This window comes from Nanorana parkeri, unplaced genomic scaffold (assembly GCF_000935625.1).
Source record: "Nanorana parkeri isolate BGI_ZX_2015 unplaced genomic scaffold, ASM93562v1 scaffold449, whole genome shotgun sequence".
NCBI lineage: Eukaryota > Metazoa > Chordata > Amphibia > Anura > Dicroglossidae > Nanorana > Nanorana parkeri.
In genome coordinates, this window is record NW_017306717.1 from 1,112,101 (window position 1) to 1,139,250 (window position 27,150).

The following is a 27,150-nucleotide window of genomic DNA, read 5'->3' on the forward strand; positions in this document are numbered from 1 at the left end:
ATTGAAGAAGTCCAAATATTGCAGGTATGACTCATGCACATATGCTTTTGTTAGTTTCTAAACTGTGTTTCACCCTACACAAATTGAAAGGCAAATGCAAACAACCTAAAACAGCTCCAACACGACTTAAAGCTAGTCCTTGCATCTAAAGAGCAGCTCAGTGGAATTCAGAAGCAGCGTGAAGCAACTCCTTGAGGTATTAAAAGTATCTCAAATAGAAATATCAAAGCATCTCAAAACCACCTCAAAGCATATCTCCTGGAATTCATAAAGGGTCACTACGAAATCCTTTAGAATTCTGTCATGCATTTGCACAACAAATGTTGGTGCTTGCCCCAGGTTTATGTATCTGTTACAAACAGGTACAAGGATTTGATGTAAGTACCACCATTTGCAGTGCAAGGTGCACTGAGGCATGGGTTTCCATACCGGACACTTTATTCTCAATGCAGCTCAGTAATGCTGAGACTGGAAAAGATTACAGGATCAGCATTTCTGAGCTCTCTCCCTGGCCACGGCACCTGTCACACCATGGTTGAGGACTTATACTGTTGGTAGGCAGAACCTGATGGGGAACTCTGAGAGCCTAGTTCCTGATCAGGTCCACTTTGCTACTGATTGACAGCAGGCAGTGGGCAGATTCCATAACCAATAGCCAACCTGTTACTGGCAATGGAATTCACTCACTGCCTGCTGTCAATCAGTAGCAGAGTGGAATTAATCGGGAACTGGGCTCTCAGTGTTCCCCATCCGGCTCAGCCCACTGTTAGCGTCACTGGTTGTTAAGGACGATGTCAGTCATGGCCATATTTGAGTAATGATGTCAGCCTGAATCCCCAGCGCCTTTGTTTACATTCAGCTGCCAAATGGGCAATCTTGGGCAATCTTTCTGCCAGAAGCTGAATGTGGCTGGGATTCTAGCAACCAATTAACCACGAGCAGGAAACTGACACATTCATGATAGTTCCCAAGCACATACATGCCCTGCTCTGACCACTCTCTGTGTGCCAGATCAGAGTTGGTCTACTACATTACTGCCAATTTTCTAATCTGTAAATTGGTTGAAACTGTTGCAGCCATAACAACAGATTCTTAAAGTGGCATTATTAAAAACTACCTGAATCTGAAAGTGTCAGTGAAGCTACCGAAACTGGCAGCAGGGCTTTTTAGAATTTGGCATAGGTCCTTTTAAGGGCCCTAAAACATTTTGACAAACTATTGGTGGATTCAGCCTACTAACATCCTCCCCAATCTAAATATAAGTTCTCGATGGACTGCTCCTTTAAGCTTGTTTAAGAATGAAAGTACAGTTTTAACGTAGGGAATTAGTATTTTTGTGATTGCAAAAGTGCCATTATGATAAAGTGGGAAGGTTAATCTGCAAGTGGACATAACATTTTCGTTGCCTTTGGATGGCAGCTGAAAACTTCCTATGTCATGACTGTCATGTTAACAACAAAATGCGCAAGATCAATACATAATATAGGCAGGGACAATAGGAATGATTCCAGTCATTTGTGCCTTATGGTAGTGATTTGCTTGATGGGAAGAGAAGCAGAAGCTATTAAACTAAAAAGGAAAAATAAAACTGGCTCATAAAATATGACAGGTAATGTGAAAACCTGTGTTGTCCATGAGCTCTCTAAATCTAGATTAGCACAATATTTCTGTTCATTTTCTCCTTCAAAATGAAAAAGTAAAACCGTGTGTTCCAACCCATTAAACTGCTCTGATAGGAAAAGTAAACGTTAGAAAATCATTTTGACAGGCAGTACTTATGCAGGAACGAGCAAGCCAACCAACAGCAAAGTACACAGCGAACAAAAGCATTTTATCCACGGGGCAGTCCAACTTTATTGCAGCATAAGAATATCTTCAACACAACAGATGGTATAGTGTCTTCTCTGTGCAAATATTTACTTACCTGCAGTGCTGTGAGTATTTTGCATGTTGTGCTCATGAAAAATCCTACACATACAATAACAAACACATTTTAAGGCACAATTCTGTTTTACAATCTTTTAACAGCGCGAAGAATGTTTTTTGTTTTGTTGTATTTTGTATAATTTGTATTTGATAACACTGCTTTGATTAAACATTCTGCAAACTTTGCAAAAAACTTAAAATATCTAGGCTGCTGAGTCAAAGCTGCATATATAAGGATGGTTCAGTTACAAACTTGATTGTCTGTGGAGATTCAAATTTGCTCATTGTTTCCTGCCCCCATCCCCTTGTAGAATCTTCACACTTAAAAAAAAAAAAGTATACATATATTTTTTCTTGAATTCTTTAGTCTGGTTGCATGATGTCATGGGTGAGCTCTTCCTCCTCTTCACTTTTTGGCAGTGGACTGGTCCTGAATGCTGTAGAGAGCTACATCACATAATAATGAGGCATCACTCTCAACAGCATTCTCCTTTGGATCCAAGGTGGCATGATAATGATCATGTAGGGGATGGGTCTGTGATGGCTTGTGCTCAAAGAACATGGGTTCAAAGAACCTGGAAGAACATCAGGGAAGGGGTCCAAGATTTTTAAATCCAAACTCAAGCCAATACTCATCTTTTTGTTTTGGAAAAAGTTGGGAAGGTTTAAAACCTCTATCTGTTTTTTAATTATGTTTCTGACCGAGTTGAGATTTCCCCCCGCTTTCTATCCTTGTAATAGGGTGTCAGAAATACTAGAAGCTATGGGAGATTTATCCAATGGGGACGGGGACAGGGACAGCAACAAAAACACATCTTCTAGTTGGAAAAGGTAGAACCTGTGCAAAGCTTTTATTACAGCCCGCCCTAGTGGCCCCGGTAACTTTTGTCCTGGTGTTACAGAGGTGTCATTAGGACCCAAAGTATGGGAATGTTTTTACAATGGAGTCACCGCCAGTAATAAAAACCTGATAACACCCCTGATGAAGTCACGCCCTTTGACATAACGTACGTAGGGTGGAGTAGAGGAGCTGAGCGATTTGCACACAGTGTCTGTGGCTGCTTACCAAATACCTCACTTTTATCTATGATATGTGAGTAGTATTCCTTTTTTTTAATAAAGTCTAGTATCCTTTAAAACCATCTGCACTACGAGTCTCCACTTTTTATTTTATCTGATGCATGGGCCATTTGGATGAACTGTCTGCTTCCAATTCCTGAGACTGCAAGAGAGTCTGTACCTGAGAGGAGGTAATCACTGGGAGGTATTCGGCATCAGGTGCTTCCTCTACCTGGTTCGAATTAGAGGAACAGCGCATACAGACTCTGGTGGGTCTCTGCTAAAGGTGAGGTGCATTCCAGAAGAGTTCTCTGTTGATGGTCACAGGAGACTAAGTTTATTCTACATCCAATGTTTTATCTTCTATTTACTTAATGGACTATTGAAGATCCAGGATCATGGACATTTTTTAACCATTTATTATTTTCACTGGAGTGCAAGTTACACACATGCGTTTTTCTAGTTGGTATTCTTTGCACATTGCATCACATTGATTCACAGTTAATATTTAGTGCATTTGATTTTTCATTATGGATATTTTGTAGCAATTACATTTACACTAAGGTGCATGTTATATACATGCGTTTCTTTTTTGTTTTGCACTTTTTACACATTGTATCACATTACTCCAAGGTCAGTATCTACTATATCTGACACTTTGCGGTCTCATTCACACAGCGCGGCTTTTACCATTATTTTCATACGTTATATCTGACCTCACAGATTTCAGCTGCTGCTTAACTTGATTAGAGTAGTGGCGCAAGGTTTCACATTATTCAGTAATAAAAACCTGTCAGTTCTAATCTTTCTCCACTTTATCCAAGATATTAAAAGCATTATTTGGCTGGAGCGTAGCTTCACATATCTGGCCATTCATCTCTACCTATCTCCTGATAATCTTTACATTTTTAAATTCCTTCTGTGCTCTGCAGATTGTTAGGATCCAGAGCACCTCCAGGTGGAGCTGGAGCTGAGCCCTGCAGTTCCTGGGCTCACCTGCAGGATTCTCCAGGCAGCCAGGGGCTGCTAGGTGCCAGACCACCACTGGGTGGTGCTGGTACCTGCAACTCCAGTGCTCACCTGTGGGTGTCCCCCAGCTGCAAGGAATCAGCCCATTAGCGATTGCTCCTGGGAGGGTATTTAAACCCTCCCTGCAGTCTGGAGCTTGGCTCAGGATTCCGTTGCCTTCCCCTGAGGCCCTGAGGCCCTGAGGCCCTGAGGCCCTGAGGCCCTGAGACCCTGAGACCCTGAGACCCTGAGGCCCTGAGGCCCTGAGGCCCTGAGACCCTGAGACCCTGAGACCCTGAGACCCTGAGACCCTGAGACCCTGAGACCCTGAGACCCGTATGCTATCTTGTCTCCTGTTTCCTGTGTTGTTACACCCGTTGTATGTTCTAGGTGTCTGGGGTCACATTATTGGTTTTGCCTGTTGTGGATTGTTTCTGTTAGTTTTCTAGGTTTATTAAAAAATGTATATATACCATACTTGCCTGGTCCGTGTAGTCACAAGTGTTTGGTCTGCCTTTGTGAGTACCTGCGCAGGTGTGGGGTCACCTGTGCCGGTATCCCTGACACAGATGTTTTAGCTGGGGTGATCTGGTTCCCCATTTGGCCTAGGTGGGCCACTCTTTTAATCTATATGGTATAGTATTTTTTCCTCTTATTGGCGAATGAACAAAAGTATAATCAGTCTGTCCATCAGAAGTACAAAGAGAAGTTAGTTAATGTTAGTTATCTTGAAGTAATCAATCTTGTTTTTATCTATTCATACACTAGAACAGGGCTCAAAATTTCAAGTCCTAAGTTACTAGCCAGGCCTTAATACAGGGGTAGCCAAACTCTGGCCCTCCAGCTGTGGTGGAACTACAAATCCCATGAGGCATTGCAAGATTCTCACAGCCACAGACATGACTCCCGGAGAGAGATGCATCATGGGATTTGTAGTTTCACCACAGCTGAAGGGCTGAAGTTTGGCTACCCCTGCCTTAATAGTTACTCGCCACAAGTTGTCCCACTAACTTAACTCCGTCAGGTCAGCGGTGTGACGCTGAGTACATAGATCAGTAACAACGCCGAGTACAGAGTCCTGCGGTGTGATGCACAGTACAGAGACCTGCGGTGTGATGCACAGTACAGAGACCTGCGGTGTGATGCACAGTACAGAGACCTGCGGTGTGATGCACAGTACAGAGACCTGCGGTGTGATGCACAGTACGGAGACCTGCGGGGTGATGCACAGTACGGAGACCTGCGGTGTGATGCACAGTACAGAGTCCTGCGGTGTGATGCACAGTACAGAGACCTGCGGTATGATGCACAGTACAGAGACCTGCGGTGTGATGCACAGTACAGAGACCCAGTAGAGTAACCGCTGCCCGGGGCAGGACAAACTTTTGAGCCCCCCCTCTCCCCGTGATATGTGGGGGTGTACAGGTACAATGAGAGCATGCTGGGACATGTCGTAATTGAACTACAAGTTCCAGCATGCCCTCATTGTCCCTGTACACCTGCCAAATATGACCCAGGGAATAGTAACAAGCTGATTGGCAGGCTCCTGTCCTCCTTCTATGCAGTGGAGCCCGGGTCCCTGTAGGGAAGGAGCCTACCAATCAACTGATTATCATGGCAAATGGACCGTGACATGTTTTTACTTTTTAAACACCTTTTTATTTAAATTTAATTATTTTTTATATCTTTTTTAAAATTGTATTTATTTAATTATTTTTTAACAATTTTTTTTCACTTAACTCTATCGCTATCACACGGGAGCTAACCATCCCCTGTGTGATAGCATTTGGAGGTGACAGGTTCTCTTTATTGAACCTGTCACCTACAATACAGGAGCTCTAGCACAGCACTGCACTAGAACTTCTGTGACAGGTGAGGGGGGGAAGATGGCTCTCCCCTCTCACTGGTTATCACGGAGCGGCAGGGTTACTGTTAACCCTGCCGCTCTGCTCCCTGCATTCGCGGCCGGTGAGGAGACAGACCACACGGCCGGGCAGAGGATGGAGCCAGGAGGACGGAGCAGCAAGGAGAAAGGTAAGTGAAGGGGGGTGGCAGGGGGAGGAGGACGGACAGGTTATTTTCCTCGGCCGCTCTGTAGCGGCAGTGACCGAGGAGAAGAGAGAACTGACACAGCGATCGCCACTGCTGAAGCGGCGATCGCTACTGTAGAAACGGCAGCAGTTCCCTCCCTGAATTTCCACTCGCTCCCATGCAATTTTCACTCGCCAATTGCAAAGGGGGCGAGTGGAAATGTTGAGCCCTGCACTAGAATATTCCATTGCAGAAATACCTGCTCCTCCCAACCCACTTTTGAAAAGAGTTACATTGATCCTCACTACTTAGTGAGTCATGGACACAAGACAAATATGTCTAGAGAAATTGGTCCTCCTGAAGCACTGAAGCTAGAGAATTAGTATGATGACATTTTTAAAAGATGGGAAATCGGGAATGGCAGTTGGTGGTGTTGCTAAGCCTGTGCCCTATCTCTCCTAGTAAGGGACAAAGATGAAAATGGATCACATACATTTACACTGCTTTACCATCATGAGGCAAGTCTAGTTCTACTCCATGCAAAGCACCTACAAGATATCAGGCGATTCTATTTTCAGTATAGGAGCAGTGAGGATTGTGGTCACCGTTTAAAGGTGTTTATTGCTCTTTATCTCTTGGTAACAAATTACACTTGTGGTCAGAGTTACTTCGGTTTCCGAATCTTCATGACCCCTACTGATACCAACCTGATCTGTGCCATGATTTTGTGGTCAGCGTGCCAAATAAGTGGGCACGCTCTAGTGAAATGATAGAACCTGGGGAAGGGCGGGAGGGTCAGACGCAACTTCGCCGTGACGTGACGAGGAGCTCAGTGTCCCCCTTCTTAAGGGGAGGAGAGCCTTCGAAACTCCTCCCACAAACACGGCCAAGTGCCCAAGTTGCCTACCCATAACATGATTTCATGATTCAGATCACACCTGTTATTATACAGACAGGCAGGTCTACCTACCAAGTGTAAGCATGTGAAGCTGGGGGTTCTGCTTGTCACGGATGTAGAACTTACATCATATACCTAACAGTAATAGAACATGTACCAAATACAGTTCAGAAGGATGAATGCTGGCTAACCTAAGGGACACTTAGTGTAAGTTGGGACTAATTATGAATATCTTACACAATAAGCTAAATTCACAAAGCTAACACACCAGGAAAAGTACACTTATTTTTGAAAAAGTGACAGTTATTTTCCACTGAGTAAAATGAGATTTGAAAATTACAGCCATATGGTTAAATTAGAAGGCCTTACATTTGTGGTAAAGCGTTGTCAAGTGAACCTAATGTCTGCAGCTGGCCAGGCAGGTTACAATCTGTTTGTGTGTTATCTGTGCTATCTTCTTATAACATATAAGTCAGGGGGCTTTCTTAACAATCTATTCATTTTAAATCCAATCAGAATGTAACTGTGTGGCTATCTTATGTTTTGCCCAATAGATATCCCACTGCACTCCTTGCCAGTATACCCCTTGAGGATGGGTGCTGAAGTGACTGTGGATGGCAAAACTCAAATCCAAGAAGACACAGCATGTCACAGAACAACAGAATCAAGTCTCCAAAATCATCTTTTATGACGCATTTACATGTTATCACAAAGAAAGCAACTTTTTCAAAGCCACTTTGGGTCCCTTAATCAGGCACAATGATGTGCCTGATGAAGATTAGAGCATATCACAGAGTTCAGAGCATATCACAGAAGCATGACAAATTTAGCAAACTAGAACATTAGCTGCAATGTGTAAGCTTAGAAGCTTAGGTGCCATTTAACCATGGCATTTTAAATGTCACAAGTATCTTCAGCATGCACACCACTCAATGTTCTACACACAGTGCTAAATCTTTGAATTAGTGTGCAACTAAGGTGGGTCAAGCCAATTACAACTTTAGCAACACCCCTGATGACAGCACATGCATTTTTTTTTATGGGCCCCACTTGCAAATAGACATCTGTAATGATCTGAACTCCTGAATTGTTCTAATAAAATAACCTTAGCTCAGCAACGGCTAATTCCGGTTATTTGGTTGTTTGGTTATTTTGGGTGCTTACTACCTGCTGGAGCAGCATTGTAAGGCTGCATGTGCATTTTATCTCTCTTTTAAGCTCAGTGCTGACAACAGACATTCATAAAACAGCCAAGATTATATGAAACAATTGTAAATCCTGCCAGGATTACATAAAAGATAATGAAATACTTTTTTAATTGACAATAATACCCCCCTCCAGCACAATGAAAAGAGTGGCAGATAGGACATTGACCATGTAGTGGGGCCATACAACCTGACACTGAGAGGCAGGGGCAGACTGGGCCGGGGGGCAGGGTGGCAGTTGCCCCCCGGGCCTCTCTGTTGCCTCTAAAAACGGCCCCCGTCAAGAGGACATTTCTGCATGAAGACACAAGACTTACATAAGCATTATTATAGCAACTGGAGTGGTAATTCAGAGTCCTTGAGATACCTTTTCCAGACCAGTTCTCTTTAAGGAAAATGTATGTATCAACAGAAAGTAACACTTACATTATAAGCAACCCCCCGCATACTGTATTTAGAAAACATCCATTATATTAAAGTACAATAAGCAATACAGTATTAGATTGAAGGTAACCTTTTTGGAAATGTGTAAGTATAACCCAAGCATTCCATCCCAAAGAATTGCCTTTATGCATTATTCAGACCATTTGCATTACCAAACTACTCATATCATCTTTTGTACCCATGCAGAGCAGGCAACTGCCAGTGAGGATCTATAGAACTCAGCTGAATGGGTTCATGCTACTTTCACATTGTATTTCACTTATTGTGCTGATCTCCAATTTAAATATTTAACTTTGTACAGAGTTCAGGGATTCTCAAGTGTGCCATTTGCACAGCTACATTAAATATTAGCCTTATATATTTTGAGGCAGGGGGGACAGTCCTGAGCACATACTGCAGGACACAACATACTAGCAGCAGCAGTCAACTATTCAGCCAATCAGGGTAAATAGTGAGCTGGCTGGTCATAATGACAAAGCAATGGTGACAAATGTCATAGTCATACAACCATTAATACAATACTGTGAAACAAGGTGATATTTTCTCATTTGCAAAAAACAAGAGATCTAAGGCCTGTAGGTACCTGTAAGATAATGTGATAGTTAGCCCGAAAAGCTTTCTCACTCATCCCTCCCCCCTTCTACCTACCTCCCCTATGTATCCCTTTGTCCCCCGTCATTGTCTTGTCCTGTCAGTTTGTTAAGCAGGGTGTAGCAGTTTGACATGCTTGGATACCCCGAAGGGGGACATCATAGGCTACCTTTTTAATTAGAGTGCATTCCCTATCTCTACATGCTGGGGCACCACCGGCACCTTTGTGAAAGGAGACGGGAGCTTCATTTGCTGAGAACACGTCATGTCAAATAGTGGTGGAGACATTTCCACTGATACCGGAGTAGAGGAAGGCTTTACGCCAGTGTCCTGTGTTTGGACCCTATACTTGTAATATGTAAACGCTGTCCTGCCTGTCAACACAATACAACAGTCCCCTGTAGTTGTCATCTTTTGTACTACCGTTGTCTCAATAGCTGAGCGGCATTGCCGCTATTTCTCCTGTCTCTGTCACAAGTATTCTACAGTTTTGTACCCTTGGCACTTACCCCAACCACTTGTGTATTTGTATAAATGTATGTGAAGACGTCTTCTATATTTGTAACTTAATAAAAAACTTTATTTGGAAAAAAAAAAGATAATGTGATAGTGTGTCTAATGGTATGTGAAAGGAGGGAGGGTGCAGGTGTATGAATATATCAAGACTTATGACCCACATATTTACTTTGTGGAGAATCTTCTGACAGACACACATGTGTGATGTTGCAACACTTCATAGAAGTCAGTGTAGTGAGAGTTGCTGCTACCTTTTATATATGGAATCAGTTTACACATATGCTCTTGGAGATTGTACCATTCAAGCATATATGTGAACTGCCATCTTATGAGTATTTTAGTAGCTGTTGGTATCTGTTGGTTCAAGCCGATAGATAAACAGGTTATACCTCATGGGCCGGAAATGTCTCTTTTATATTCTTTTTATGTAAACAATAGCGCTCCTGGGATTAGAAACACATATTGGCATGGGAAAAAAAATTATGGAATTTATTTACTAAAGGCAAATAGGCCGTTTACTGTGCAAGGCAACTTTGCCATAACTTAATGAATGAGGTGAAGCTCTGCTGACTTCCATCATCCACTCATGTTCAAGTGAAGATAGTGTTTTGTTGGTTTTTTTACTTCCACATGATTGGGTATTCTTTGCAAAGTAGATTGTCTTCATATTCAATAAGCAAGGGGAAACTTCCCTTGCAAAGTGAACAGTCTATTTGGTTTTTTTTTTTAAATCAACCCCTATGTGTTCTAGTAACCCACAGACAGTAGGTAATGACTGTGAGTTTTCTAGTGACAGATAGCACAGACACAGACTTGCTAATCATTGCAGCTGGCTGATACAGCTAGTAATTCCTAATCGGATGCTGCCAAAGTTGTAATCATATATTCATGTTGACTACTTTTTTCAGTGGACACTATCCCCCCAAAAATTCAGAGATCATTAGAAGAGAAATTATATATATGTGTATAAAGTGTATACTTTGTGGCTATGCTGAAAGAGAGAACGTCTCATTTACTAATTTATAATTATTATTATTTGCCATGATTGTTATATTCAGTACGGTAAGCCAATGAGAGCTGAAAACAATACCATGGGTGATGATCATTACGACAAATAGCATATGCATTATAGTTTAATGATTGTGAACCATGTGGCTGCTAAGCAGGCATTAGAGTATAATTAACCATAGATGTACAAGTATCCTGAGTTACATAGTTACATAGTATTTGAGGTTGAATAAAGACAATATGTGTAAAAATAGTTACCTTAATATAAGGATGGATGGAAGAAAGGAAGAATTAAGAAATAATTAAATAGACTGGCAACTAAGGCAACGTCTGGTCATAGAAATATGCTTTCAGACTTCAGAGGCTGCAAAACAGAACAAGAGGGATGTTTATGTAATTCCTATTCCTACCCCATGGAACTCTTTTATTATGGATGAGTGAATAATTGAGTCCAGAAGATCATATACAAAACAGCACGTTTACATCATTTAGTAAAATATCATTTTTCTGCACTCTAATTTATATTCCTGTGTGTACAATGTGTTTTGCCTTCTACACTATACTTCCAGGGAATATTCCCTCTAATTGACTCATGTTCTGTGAGTTGTAGTCACAATATACATGAGTTTGCAACATGAGATGGAAAAGTCATTCCCTACCTGTTCCTGTGGAACATAACACCAGGTAGGAAGCCTGTGAAGTTGCTATACCTGCTGAGATCTGCCTTCCTTACAGCACAGAGAAGAAGCTATTGCTTTTAACCTAGCTGTCTTTGAAGAGGTGGCATAGGCACTTCCATGGCCTCCCAAGGTAAGTCAATAAATGAAGGTTCTCAACTTTTAGCTGCTGTTTATTATGCAGTCATATCATAAATCTAAATAAAGTAATAAACAACAACAGAGAAAAGCAGACTTGTTTTATATTTGCCACAGATACATTTCTCTATTGAGTTTTTTTTTATTGTGTATACCTGGTGTTTAAAAAAAAAATTTGATCAATACCCACCTATACAACAGTAACGTCATATCAACTTTGTAGTAGTTGAATGTATCACCGAAAAATATATTTATTACAAATATGTTGGCATGATTTTTATAATGCCAATGTACTATGTGCAGTGACACAGAGACACCAATCAGAAGTCATGTTCTATGTTTTGGAAATAGGGGTATTTTAAAAAAATTGTGTTTTAAAAAAAGTTGATCAATAACCATTTATACAAAAGTAAATTCATGTAAGCATTGTAGTAGTGGACTGTAACTATCACTGCAAAAACGTATTATTAAAAAATATTGGGCAATGTTTATATACGTTAGAGGCCAATATACTATGTGCAGTAACACAGAGCAAACAACAAGAAATAAAGTTTTCTAAGTGTTGTCAATAGTGTTGACATTAGGCATCTCTGACTAATGTCATTGTCCTTAATATCATGAGTAAAGAACAACAAAAAAACTTCCATGACATTATTACATACATTCATGTGAAAAAGTATATACTGTTGACTTGCATATGTATTGTTACAATTTGTTAAATGTGTTCAATTTCAATATAGTAGCTTATAACAGAATAATAGTATAAGGAATTATATGCCATACCAGTCTAGTTTTTTAAAGGGGCGCTGCTCCTTTTTACCTGGTTGAGGCAATATGCAATCAGATGAAAGTGGCCATTGTCTGACCAGTGGGCTGCATACCAATTATGGGGCATTCAAAGCATTCAAAGAAGCTGTAGAAAAGTGCACTGTCCTAAAATTAATGTTTGGCCCAGGGAGTACATGATGGTTTATAGCCTTGTCTAGGCCGGTATGTAGGGGAAAAACAACATCCTTTTTAAGTAAAATTAAATTACAATTTTGTTGCGAAACAAAAATACATTCTAACAGGTAAACTGCATCAGTTCCAAATATTTTAGCAACATTTGTTATAAATTCATACTATTCCACTGATGTTTCCCTGACCATGTCCAGTTGTAATATGAAAAACAACAACATTTGCATCTCTTTAGTCAGACAGTCCTAGAAAATATGTCAGCAACACTGAAACGTTTTTGTCAGCAAATGGCCCTAACTTAAAGTAGCACTAAGCTCAGGAGTTAAATCTTAAAAATGCATCCATGTACCTCAACTGTTAACAAAAATGTATCTTATTTGTGTATCACTCAGTTGAAACAATTTCTGAATTCATGCCTTCCTTCTGGAGGGGTGTTGCTTTTGTTCCCCGTGGTCCCTCTGTGTGTTGTAAAATAGCCACCACTCCAAGCTCGCTCCTGTGATGGACTACAATCTCGCATTTAGTTTAATAATTTGTATTGAGATTGTAAATCATCACGGGAGCGAGCTTGGAGCAGTGGCTACTTTACAAAACACACAGGCACCATGGGAACAAAAGTAGCCACCCTCCAGAAGGAAGGACAGTGTCAGCACCAATTCAGAGATGATTTGAGGATCTACAGCTGAGTGATACACAAATAACATACACTTTTGTTAATAGTTAAGGTACTTGATTTTTTTAAAGCATTTTTTAGGGCATAAAAAGCATTACATAGAAAACAGGTGAAAGTCCATTTCTGTTGCTGTTCCATGGTCAATCCAGTGTAGAACAATGTGGTTAAATGCCTCATTTGCTAGAGTAGGCCTCATTTGCTAAAACACATAGCTTAGTCAGCTTAAATTTTTATTTCCCTTCACTTTTAGTCTTGGTAACATTGGTTTACCAGGACAAATATAGAGGTGTGTCTCCTCAGCAGAAACACAGACAATAACAACTTGATAGAGGTTCTAGTGTTCCTACTCTATCCAAGAAAATTGCCATTACCTGCATTCTAACCCCACACAGTTACCAGGGCACAATGTTTTTTACTATAGCGTTCTTTTAATAAGAGGACAGATACTCTTCTAATAAATGTAAAAGAAGTCTGCAGTACAATATTGTATAACACAACTCAGCACAACTATTTTAAATTACGTTTGTCTTGCTATATCCAATAACACACTACAGAGAAGTGGATCTGTTATAGAGATTTCCAAGGGTGTAAAGATCATAAATAAAGTTAAACTTCACATCTTATGTTAAAGCACTCTGGAGCAGTTCATTTCCTTTCATTTAATTACCTCTCATATATAGCACAAAGGGATAGAGCCATGAGACAATGCTGACTGTAGAACGGACTGGAGATCAGTGTATAAATTATTTACACCATACTTATACATATTTAAATAGAAGCTCAGAGAGGTTCTGGAAACTTTTTCAGGGTGGTCTGGCAGTAAACAATAGAAAGAAACAGTGGCAGCAGTGGCAGGAGGAAGTGATATGTAGCAGCTAGACTCCTTGTGATGTCAGACACTGAAGTGTTTGCCGTTCCATTATGTCTAATTAACGCATAAGAGCCAATGTGCAGTAAAAAGCATTTACTGAACTCACACATTTTCAGAACAGCTAAGCTGGAAAAAAAGAACTTCACAAAAGGCATTTCATTCACTCACATTAAGCATGTCAGTACAGCAATTATCTATACTGATTAGTAGAAAGTAGCAGTTGTTGGCAATGTAATGGAAGCAAATGATAACAGAACTGACACTCCACTTCTAAAATAAAGAGAAGAAAAAAACAACGACAACACAATTTTATTGGAAATAATAGTGCTGTCAGCTATGGTTTGTTATGCGCAAAATAGCTTAGAGCAACAAGACATGAGCAAAAGGTCAATGGGTTTTTTTAGACATTAAAAACTCTCATGGATTTGGTGAACCACAAGTAGGATTCACACATTCTGGGGTTTGTACAGTGGAATATTGTTCATATTTCCTGATCCAAAAATATGGCATCCGATCGTAGTTGTCTGTGGATGATAGTATTCTTGCTAGCCTGTTGACAATGTGTGGATTATTTTATTTAGATGAGGACATTTTGGGGAAGGTTGTTTGGTACCAATAATTTGGAACATCACATATAGGCGATACTACAGATTCGATTTTTATTATTGTTGTTACTAGGCATGATAGCATTTATTGCAGTGATAACATGATATTGATCACCATGATATAATACATTTTACCCAAGGCTGAGGAATGCCATTGCTGACCTCTTTCTAAAAATTCAAGTCACCTTGATCTTCAATTTTCAGCACTTAATCACTGACCTAGAACAAGGATACAGAGGTTCTTATCTGGATACTTGATCCAAGTCAGTGATCTATTGTATTGAATTCAGAGGTCTACATGACAGCCAAACAACTCATATTTTCAGAGGGAGAGATCAGCAATAGCAACAGCTTTTCTTGTATATGTAAGGGTAAAGTTTATTTTGTTTTGGATGGATTAGGAAAGGGTTAGACCCACTGTCAAGTTGTTGTTTTTTTGTGTCCCTCTTGTCACTGAGACATAAAGTGAATGGAGACTCTATATTTTAGAGTTGTCATGAGAGCAAAAGGTGAAGGGAAGTGTTCCAATGGGGACAAATGTTCTGAAAGCAATTGTCTAAGATTAGAACTTCTCTCACTTACTGTTGGAAGGAAAACTTCTGTAGTGGGACGAAAACAGCAGAAGTATCCTGACAGGAGTTATAACCCTTCCCTACTTTATCCCCCCCCCCCAAAAAAAAAGTTTTGGATATACTGTACATACATTGTAAGGTTAGTACTAGGTTCAAAATATGGGTTAGGTGTTAGGCTGAGATTAAAGATTAGTTTCATGAACTAGTTTGTGAAAGTAAGCTTTGTGGTTAGGTGGAGGTTAGAGATCAGTCTCCATTAGTTTTTGGATGCAATTTTGTTTTCTGGTGTTAAAAGTGAATGCTACATTTATATACCCAGTAAGAAATACTGGTGCCAAAAATATGTGGCACTCAGCTTTAATAATAATGATAATAAGAAATCTACTCTAGAAGTTAGCAATGGAATGGATATTTCCCTTTAAGCAAAGTTTTTTTTTTCTCTCCACCTGGAGGACCTGCAATTCAAGGATTTCCCTGCTTCATCTATTATGTGGATCTGTGGTTTTTGAGAAGGCAAAGCTCTGCTTTTGTACCCAAATGGCAACCTCCACACAGAGACACAGTGCAGTACAATGCATATTAAATCCTGTAGTTCTATGCCTTCTGCTTGCCATTTTGGGAACAGCTTCCACAGTTGGTGTCCTCTTTAGTCACCATGAACTTAGCTAGTAGTAGTCAGTCACATTCAGCTGGACTTGTTCTGTAATGTTAAAGATGTTTTGCTGCTTATACAAACAGCTACTTTGGTTCGAAGATGCTGTATAGATGAGCAGCACAACATCTTCAACTTTACAGAACAAGTCCAGCTGAATGTGGCTAACTGCTTATAGCCATACCATAACCTGGATAAATAAGAACCTTCACATACTATTAAGTTAATATTTCAAGTATGCCAATGTTTCAGTAAGAAGCCACTTGATTTGTATTTTTTTAGATGCTCGTTCTCATCAAGATAAAGATCTTCCAAATTATCTGCCTGGCACACCTCAGCATGTAGATCAGAATGAGCAGCTGGATTCTCCACCACCATGGAAAGCAACACCTAATACAAAGATTCCAGAGCCCAGGTTCCTGGTACCACCTGGTCTAGAGCACCTGAGCAAGGTGATTTAAAGTTTATAATCCTTAGACAACAGTAAAAATAGATACAGGATTTAGAATGCTTTATGTCATATATTTGACTTACTGTCTGCTGTAGATACAGATAAGCCAAACACTTACAGATTGTCTCACTACACATGCTGTACTATATGTACTATGTCAGATAACTATCATTGATTAGATCTAAAGTTAATGTATTAATTGGTTTTATAGGTACAACAGATCATTATTCATCAACAAGTGGAGTTGCTGGGAGGTAAGTAGTTATAATTAGAAATAATTCCTGTGAGTATCATAACATTTCACCTGGCATGCCAGACCACAAGATCTACGAAAAGTCTAGGATTTTTTAGCCAATAGCTACTGTTTTCAGTGTCGAGTTTTACAGGATTATTCACACAAGGGTGAAAAGTTTGGAGAAGTGAACAATCTAGGACAACATAGCCAAACTGTGAAGTGAGCTGAATTGGAGAATTTTTCCAAATCAGCTATTTTGGCCTAGATTCTTCACTTCTCCTGCCGTCTCCAAACTCTTCACCCTCTTGTGAATAACCCTGTTAGACATCAGCTTCAGCTTAAAATAAACAAATACATTCATAAATAAAGTGCAAAGTGATCAACTGTGGACTGTCGTGGAATATATACTGCGAGTAGGAACTTTAATAACATCCATAGATATTTATCAACATCTTATTTTCAATGGGAAAGCTTACTGGGCTATTCAAACTATGTAAAATAAAATGAATCCTACATTAGCTAAATGCTCACTGCATATTCCCCAAAAGAGAAATAGAGGGTTGCCATTGCTGACCTCTTTCTAAAAATACTGATTGCTTTGCTCTTTCTAGTTTCAATAGTTTGAGTCACTGGCCTGGAACAACCATGCCGATAAGGAAAGCCTCCTTATACTCTAATAAAGGGTTTCCTTTAACTTTGGACATACATAAGTCTTAGTAGAGTACCAGGTTATTCTACAATAAAAATGCAAGGATTGTGTATAGAGAACCACTAACCATAAAGTTAATTCTGTGTTTGCATACAGGATCAGCATTTGCAAAGATAACTTTTTGTAAACAAATACAAAAACAGGTTTTTCCTCCTCTTCTAACACTAACGGATTGGAACAACAGGCATATAGAATGGTAGCTCTTTGGCAGGTGGGCAGTAAGTGCACGGACCCCTGCTGCTTATGCTCTATATGAAAAATTCACTGGCAGCACAATCACTGCATTACAAATATGGTTCTTTTGATGATAAATGTGTGGCAAATCCAGCACGACATGTGTATATGGATTTGACAGAATTTGTATGAGTCTTCCCCTAGGAATTTTTACCTTTATTTTAATGAAATAAATGACTGTGTAGACGAGTATATTCTTATATTTCAGCTGTAAATAATCAGACAAGCAGAATGTAATATTACAATAATATACATCGGGAATAAAATAACACCTAGATTTTGGAGCTGAAACTATAAATCAATGTAGCGATAACGTTTATTTCTGCAATACTTTCCACCCCCACCTCCATTTCACACATGCTACTTCCTACTATTTAAAATGAATTCTATCTTGTTACCTCTCCGTGAATCTTAAATTGGATTCAAATTAAAGCTTTTTGGATCACTGTACATCTTTCAGCATATAAAAGGAACTGTGACACTTAGTGATGCTTTTCATGATTTTCACTCCTGCCTCGGTACAAGTTGTATTTACAGGAAAACTGCCACCAATTAGCTACAAGAGGTCTAGAAAGAATTGGAAAAAGATAATGTATGTGAATGATGACAGTGAGATTTAACAAAAGGGCATTTTGTCTTGAATTCAATTAAGGCTTGAGTCGTAGTAGGAGACAAGTATTAAACAACATAGCTAAAGGACCCCACAGGAGAACAAGCCCAGCTTGCAACTGACTCCACGTGGATAATCTTGCCTATGGCTATACAAACTTCCATTCTTTTAGTGCTTTCTTTTTTTTTTTGCAATGACCGCAATATTTAATGACTTGTGCAGAAATTTAAAGTACAAATTCAGGTATCAAGTGGACTGGTGAGAGGAGAAAAAATATGTTCATGCTTGATCGATCAATGTAGGATGCTTGTTTTGTTTTTAATATTATAGTCACTGATGGATTCCCCAAGATAAGAACTGAGAAATGCCCCTTAGGCTTCCTTTTAATGCTTCACTCATCACTTCCATTGCTGTTTCAGTTCAGCGCCATACTGTATAAAGAATTTAAATATTGCTTGAGTAATTTACCCAATAGCCTGGTGTTAAATTACACAGTGATTGGAAGAACAGCACGTACTAAACTGTAGGTTAAATCAATTTCTAGTAGTAAGAGCCAAATTTAGAGTTGTCAAATGCAATTATATGTTTACTGGTAATATAATTTAGCAACTGTGGTATTTTGTTTCTAATAAACTAACTAGCTAACTAACTAACTAACTAGCAGCCTATTTACAGTGGCTATATCCAACATTTTCATTTTTCACATAAAACAGGCTATGCACAGTCCACAGTCAGTATTGAAAATATACCCCACATCCAGTGCTTCCTTTTCCATAATTGCAAAGTCTGGTGAATCAACAAGAAAGTCAGGAAATCACCAGCACTCAGTAGTAAAGATGTCAGATGTGACTGATCTTTCTGCCTTGAGGAAGGGACCCTGCGCGGCCCCAAAACGTCGGTTTATTTGGATGTCTGTGACGCTTTCTGTCCAATAAAAGGGACATATTTATCTTTACTACTGAGTGCTGGTGATTTCCTGACTTTCCTGTGTTTGCACGGCGCCATCCGTGGTAATTCATCACTGCGAGCACCACTTTTTTCTTATCTGGCCGGGACTGCTGTGAGGAATGCAGAGGGCCTCTCCATCTACTTACATGGTGAATCAACAAGACCAAAATCAATCTTAAAATGATCTAAAAACATTACAGTAGAACCATAGCTATGACCTTTCAAATATTTACATATTTTTAACACACATTAAATAAACTTTAAAACAAGTCATTAATGACCTCTGCAGCTATAGACCCTGTGGAGGAATGAATCCTCAAATTTCACCATAGAAACAGTCAAGTAATTCAAGTTAGGCCTCAGCACTTTGTTCTTTACCCTCTTCCTGTGCACCTGATCTGTGTTTACACTAGGGATTAAAAGGCTGGAAGGCTGACAAGATGCCAGCTCCAATCTGGTAGAGGGGAGCTGAGCTACATAGAAAAAAGTAGAGAACTGAGAAGCTCCTGCTGCAAACTTTGAGGATGAATTATCTCATAGTGGGTATAGTTACAGATGTCAGTGAGGACTTTAATGTCCATATACAGGCTACAGTTCTGCTTTAAAGTTTTGCAAGATCAATCCACCAGTACTTACAAAGTAACCCACGTGTATATTAAACAAAATATTTATCCTGAATCACTATATACAATTATTTCCCTAAAGTGAAGCTCCAGATATTGTTTCTCTAGTTTTGGATAGAGTGGGGAAGGTTTAGAACCTCTATCAGATGTTTGTGATTTTTGGGTTAATCCTGGGGAGATTCAGCTTAATTATCCATCCTGGCAACTATTGTCACCAGGACAGAAGATGAGGAAATCCCAATTTGTACAGTTTTCCACAGAACTGGAGGTATAGGGAGATTTTCCAATGGGGACACGTGTCCAGGTGACTGTCAGCATTGGGATTTTGACACACTTTGGGAAGATATCCATTAATTTTCAGTCATGTCTTTGGGACAGAAAGTGAGGGCCCAATGAGGACACAAATAGGAATATGACTGAGGTTCTAACCCTTCATCAGTAAAAAGAATCCCCCAAAAACCTTTATTGAAATATAGGCGCTGTGCTTCTTGATATTGACTGTGTGTTTTTATAGCTGAAAATTGTTCCAAATCTCCATTTCAAGAATACGTTTTATGCTTAGAGCGTCCCAAAGCAGATTCAGGTGATACTATTAGCTTTTGTTATTTTGCTCTAAAAATATATTTCTACATTTAGAGGCGGGGGCTGGAAGGAAAATCATATGTTTGTTGGTTATTTACTTCCCAGGAAAAGAAGCAAGTCGATAGAATAGCAATCTATGTCAGGGGGTTTTAGCCAAAAGAATACTAACACTGTGACTGCTGTGTAAGCTTTGCACAATTAATTTTTTGTAGGAGTCACTGGATGAAATATACAGTGCATTGTTTTAGTCAAAATATTCACATTTATTGAAGTATGGAAAATGAAAAGATCGTTTTATTCTGCTTGCACCAAAATAGGGCCCAAGACTGGAAAAGGTATGTGGTTGCTCCTGCAGCAGCTTGCCTATTATTGTTGTTATCATTTTGTGACTGGTATTTTCACCTATTTGGCATTCTTGTTTTGCATCTAGTTAGTTCAGTCCCCTGTTAGACACTCCCAGCATCCTTATGTTCCAAGTTACTTTTATCATTGCTGAGTTGCCTTTTGAGTGTTAGAAGACTTTGCTCCCCAAATGCTTTTCACCAGCAAGAAATGCTCAGAAACCATCTTTCATTCTTAGGGGTCTATTCACTAAGCTGCCGTAGGCAGCCGAGTGAATGACCGACCTGAAGTGAAGTGAGCCGAACACTGTTCGACTATTCACTTCAGGCTGGTATGGCTGATTTCAGCCGTATATCGGCTGAAATCAGCCATACATCGGCTTGCTTCGCATGGCTTCGGGTCGGACAAACATGCTCAGCATGTTAGGCTGACCCGAAGTGCAGAAGGAGTTCGACTCAGCCAATCCAACATCTGGATCAGCTGAGCCGAACCTCCAGCAGGCTACTCACTGGTGTTTGGCCTATTCTTATAGATGCCGAACAGCAGTGAGTGAATAGCCGAATGCCGCTGAGCGGCATTCGGCTCGGCTGTTATGCTCGGTCCCTCAGAAGGACCTAGCAGAACAGAAAAAGAGTAAAAAAAGTTTTAAAAAAGTAAATAAAAAACGATTGTGCGGAGCTAGCAATGACAGCTAGCTCCGCCCAACAGTTTTCTATTGTCCGGCGGTTCTGCTGCCGTTAAAAAAAAAAACGAAAAAAAACCCGAAAAACTCTCCTGGGCGCTCTGGGAGCATCCCGCTCTTGGCCGCCCAGGAGAGAAACACTGATTTTTCTTTTATTTTCTTTATTCTGACACGGAGCAGTGTCAGAATAGAAAAAAAAAATGTTGCCCATTGGAATGCATTGCTAGATTCCTATTGGCTATTTCAATTTGCAATAGCCAATAGTAAACTAGCATTGTACCCGCCCTCTGCTGATGGACGTGATGGAGAACTGCAGCAGAGGGCGGATACAATGCTGGTTTACTATTGGCTATTGCAAATTGAAATAGCCAATAGGAATCTAGCAATGCATTCCAATGGGCAAAACATTTTTTTTTTCTATTCTGACACGGCTCCGTGTCAGAATAAAAAAAAAAGGAACAGCAGTGTTTCTCTCCTGGGCGGCCGGGAGCGGGAGACTCCCGGAGCGCCAGGGAGAGTTTGCTGTTTGGAGATCAGTGTCCCTGGTTAGCAGGCAACCAGGGACGCTGATCTCTCTGCAAGTGGCCGGAGCCAGCCGTAAGATCACTGCTGGCTCCGCCCAGCTGTCAGAAGCAGGCTGTCGGCCGGCCAATGGCTTCGGCTTTCAGCGCGGCTCAGCCGAGCAGAGGCATATGCGTTCGGCTCGACTGAGCCGCTCGGCCACGTTGGGGAGCTGTACGGGCCGTACAGCACCCCTTCGGTTCTACTGAACCGAAGGGGTCCTGGGGTCGAAGCTAGCCGAAGGATCGGCCAAAGCTATGGCTAGATCCTTCGGCAGCTTCGTGAATAGACCCCTTAGTATACATGGCTAGTTGGAACTGTTTGTTGAGTCAGCAAGTTGCCATATTGGCCACACAGACTGGGTCCCAGGGGGTTTGTCTTTTGCTCAAAGCCACTTTTGAAGCAGGACAGTGTGATTCAATTGGTGTGGGTGATGATGGGCAGGCAAACAGTGAGCATGCAGGCTAACATCTAGCATTATGGTAAAGAGGAGGACTTGTGAGTGCAAATAAACTCTACAGCTTGCATAAATTGTTTAACATGTAGAAAAATCCCTGATGTTTAGAGTGCTTAAGTACAGCATAATTTGTGTAACTTAAAATGGTGATGGCAGTGCTGCAGTGAGGTCAGCTTGTCCTTTTCAATGACAGATGTCCCCATCTATGAACAATTTAATATTCTCTTCAGCACAAGCTAGGCAATAAAAGCAAAAAAGCTTTGCTATCATTACTATTAAGATGGAATGGAAGGACTGCAGCTTTTAGAGTAGGATGTTAGTAGTGCCCATAATCTAAAGGGGGGGGGGGGCAAAGCAACTTGGAAAAAAAGCAAACTATATTTAGGCATAAGGTGCGAAATACATTTATTGCATACTATTACAGGGATTTAATGAAAGGTGGCAAAGTTGAGTCACTGATAAAATCATGCTAAAAATATTCCACAAGCCTGAACTGTAAAAGCTGTATTGTAGAGGTGGTCGTATATGTATAAGGACAGGGCTTTGTTTCTTTATGTCAGAGCTGCCTGTCCCTCAATCAAAGGAGATCTGATGACCAGTGGGTTAATGATCGAGAAGCAGAAGTAGAGGTGAAGGAAGCACAGATCCACCGAATAAATAAAGCAGAAACAGGGAGATAATTGCATTTCAGATTTCTCTCCAGCAAGCAGAACAATAAGCAGCACAGTAGTGTATTTTCCAAATCTCTTAAGACTAGAAGTCACAGCCCGCAGTGATCACAGTACAGATATACAACTTTAAAGTTGAACTTTTAGGAAAATTATTCTTAACCATTGCAATGCTCATTTCTGTGTAGGGTGTAAAATAAAAAAAAGTTATACTCACACGAACCTCACAGCCAACTGGCTATTAGAGCCTTCCCTCCAGCCTGTCTTCTCCTCTGCTGCAGCAATAGTATGTCCATTGGTGTCCTCACATCCAATATACTGTGTGATGAGTCAAGGATTCTTAGGTGGCTGGGGCAGAGGGTGAGAGAGGCTTCATGGACTGGTCTTACAGCCGGCTGTGAGGTTTGGGTGAGTATAACTTTTTTGTTTTACAACAAAGACGACAATGAGCTTTGCAAGGGTTAAGGATAATTTTGCAGTGCGGTGGCTGTCCAGGTTAAGAGTATTTTTATCCTAGTGTTCTTCTTAAAGGCTGTGGGCACAGGACTGTCTAGACACACTCATATGCCAGGAGCAATTTTTCAGGAGCAATCCAAGACAAAAGGTAGATTTCTCAAGGTACTTGCTTAAAGGAGAACTATGAGGTGAGTGCTTTTCACTCACCTCATAGTTCTAGCCGACCTGTGACAATGAGAGCTGTAGCTCGCGGTATACTGAGCTTAGGGTAACGGGAGGACGCTAGTTTGTGTCCTCCCGTTACCCTAAGGAGAACTATGGGGAAAAACACTGACCCCATAGTTCTCCTTTAGCACAATTAACACATCCAGAAGTTCCTCATGAGAAAACTTCCAGTTTGTGTCCACTTTGTAGTGAATTTTCCTGTACAGGGTAAAGCAACAGGTCTAGGTTTAATAGAGGCCATGAAGCAGGTAAACCCAAAATACAGTCCGCAGATAATTACTAGATATGTGTGCCGGCGAGAAATTTGTTTCAATTCGGATTTTTGATTATTCCGTTTTTCAGGATTTAAGTCTGAAAGTTAATTCATTTTGGTATTATGAAAGGGGGCACCCAGATTCCTATAAGCCCCCCTGCCCGAAGACCCCCCACAACCACCGGGTTAAGGTTGTGGGGAAGAGGCCATTGTTCTCATCGATATGTTGAGGGCATGTGGCCTGTTATGGTGCAGGATGCTCTGCCAGGCTGCTTCTCCGATCAAGGATTTTAGAGTGGACCCCACACCTTTTTTTGGCATTGGGGTCCCCCATCATTTTCCTACCAGACCTAAAGGGTTCTGGTATGAATTGGGTAGGGGACTCCATGCTGTTTTTTTTTTTATTTTAACGCTTAACAGCACAAGTTCATTCTGAATGACATTCGGGAAAAAATCTCAGTTGCATCAGAATTTCATTATTGGAAAATTCGGATACGTTCTGATTCGTTATTTCTTTCATTCTGGAAATTCAGATGCATCCGAATGTCCGAATATGCCAATATTCATCCCAATTTCTATTCGGGACGAAACAAATCGCACATGTCTAATAATTACCGTGATGAAACATCCTCGAGCTACCTTGCTAGTGCTGACTTCTTCTACTGGGCTTCTTCCGGCTGCTGGGTCTTCAGCTCTCTTGATTAGTCAGCATGGGATGAAGTAACTCCCATAAATGCACATGGGAGTTCTTCATTGCAGCACAGAGGCGTGCCAAGAATATTACACTGACCTGCGCAGTTCTATTTACATTCTAAAAAGGATTGCTAACAGGCTGGTAAGTTTATTTTATTCCAGAAGTGACAAAGTCCTCTACTGTGTTTTGTGGTGCACTGCAATGCAGGTACGTTGGGAAAAGTGCGTTGGGGGGTCATTCACAATGAATGCATTGAATACCACTGTGTGAATATGTCCTAACACTAGAAGGTCTTGCATAGTGAAAATTACTTATCCTCAGAGGGTGTTATGTTTGAGTGCTGATGCTTGCAAAATGTTAATAGTACATTAAGACTGCCTAACACTTGCAGCCTTGTATGAAGTCCCCTAACTTTAGTCCCAGGGAAACAATTTTAGCTGGAAAATATTCAAAGCAGTAGTAAACCTCTGCATACTGGGTGGGTTTTTACCATACTGTGCAAGTTTGACACACATAGTATTTTATAAGTGTGTCCTTCTCCTGCATAGTGCAATATATGCTGTGTCCCCTACTGCTGCCATCTCCACGCTGCCACTTCTGAGTTCCCAGGCATCCTCTTCAGCCACTGGGTGGCCACTGATGATGTAACTCCTACATATGTGCACAGGAGATACAACTCTTCCCAGCATTCACAGCATCGCATGTACAGTGTATACAGAGAATCAAAAATATTCTAGGGGAAAGAGGAGAGCCGAGACTTTGCCTGCATCTTCTGCCAATAATCCCTACCTCCTAGCAATTTTTTAATCTTTCTGACTTTATTTCCGCTTTAAATATGCTTAACCCTCGAAAATATGTATCGCTTACCCCCGAAGGAGCTGCTGGAATACCCGGCTCATCCATAGCCTGTCTAGGGGATTTTAGTAACCAGCTGCCCCACTAGCATTAACTGCCCTCTTCTAGTGTGCAACAGAGCTGAGATCTAGGCCAAAAGTATGATGCTGAAGAACTCTTCTTAGAACTCTTGAATAGGGAGAGAGTTTATGGCTTAGGACATCCATAAGAAAAATTGACAGACTCCAGACTCACCATTCTCTTTCCAAATTCCAGTGCAGATTCAGTAGGGGCACATGCTGACACTGGGTATTTGAGCAACCATTGAATAGAGATTGGCACAGAATCTTCAGAAGGGGAGACACCAGACTTGCTCCTGAGGTCCACTCTATTCCAGACACCTCCAGCAGCCATCAACTTCCGCGGTTCTCCTCCTCAATCTGTAGCAAAGGCCTCCCCCAGGCTTGAGGCCTAGCAAAGCATTTCCCGCACTTGAGTATTCCCACCCCCAGTCCTAGGGGAAGGTTGGACAGCACCCAGCCCTGAGTAACTATCCTAGAACTGGACTGAGCACATGGCAATTCCCTTGAGTATATATGCCCTGTCCCAGTAATTTGCTGGTGGACTCCACACACACTCACAGTGTCCCCCATTGGTTGCCCCACACTGCAGCAGAGTCGCACTCCACTCAGTCAAGTACAATCAATGCCAGAACACCTGGAATTACCAGATAAACGCCAACTTTAATTCAGGTAGACTGACTACGGCACTGGCAATCATTAATTTGCTGGTAGCCACTCCACTAAAGGTGGTAAGGGCTACAAATGTTTTACAGCACTGCCATTAATTTTCACCATAAGACATTGCGGTGTTAAAACAACTTTCTTTTTGTTTATTTAGTATTCCTTGGCACCGAAAAGAGCAACAAGTATGAAATAAAGGACATCTTTGGACAAAGAATTTACTTTGCAAAAGAAGAAAACATCTACCTTAACAAAAACTTATGTGGCCCAGTGCGGCCTTTCAAAATGCACGTTTCTAATAATGCTGGCCAGGAAGTAATCACAGTTATTAGACCCCTGAGATGCATTACTTGCTGCTTTCCCTGCTATTTGCAAGAGGTCAGTGAAGTTGTGGTGATCGCACTTGTTATTATTACAGCAGTTTTTTGATGAGCAGTGCATGTTCTTTGCTAAATCCGTTTCCTTTTCTCAATGGGGATAAAAATGGCATTGACACAAGTTTCAGAGGAGGAGGTTGAAAATACATAATGCTTTTATAAATGTCATATTGACTTTTAGAAAGTGAAAAAGTGGCAGTAATGACTTTTCTGTCCTATTGAAGAAGAATTTGCAAAATGTGAAACATATAGTTCATTTTATAAAATGTGCTACAGGACAGCTAACATCAAATAATTATTAAAACCTGTTTTGACATTTTGTAGTAGGAGCTTTTTATCTCTGTTTAGCCCTTGATTGTAAAGATAATATTTCTATGAAAATGTTTGCAATGTAGCCTGCGTAGTGGCTGTGTAATAGGGCATCCTACCATGAAGACTAGTGATGAACCTACCAAGCAAAGTTAAGTCTATCAAACACTTAAAAAACTTGTCAAAACCAAAACGTAAAGTTCAGACCCCATTAAAATCGATGGGAGACAAATATTGTAATGTTTTAGTGGTCTTTTTCAAGGCTAATTTGCAAACCTTTGGTGAAAATAGGGCATAGGTAGCCAGGCACTGCCATGGGGGACATC

General features: G+C 40.7%; 1 protein-coding gene across 1 annotated transcript in view; it reads left to right on the plus strand.

Moving 5' to 3' along the window:
• The window catches only part of LOC108790116 (phospholipid scramblase family member 5-like), a 133,447-nt gene that overhangs the window by 80,536 nt on the left and 25,761 nt on the right, over nucleotides 1-27,150 (plus strand). Inside the window, exons 3-5 of the mRNA XM_018560319.1 lie at nucleotides 16,114-16,283; nucleotides 16,494-16,536; nucleotides 26,296-26,516. Of these exons, the coding sequence (XP_018415821.1) occupies nucleotides 16,114-16,283; nucleotides 16,494-16,536; nucleotides 26,296-26,516 (434 nt within the window). The remainder of the gene's footprint in view (nucleotides 1-16,113; nucleotides 16,284-16,493; nucleotides 16,537-26,295; nucleotides 26,517-27,150) is intronic.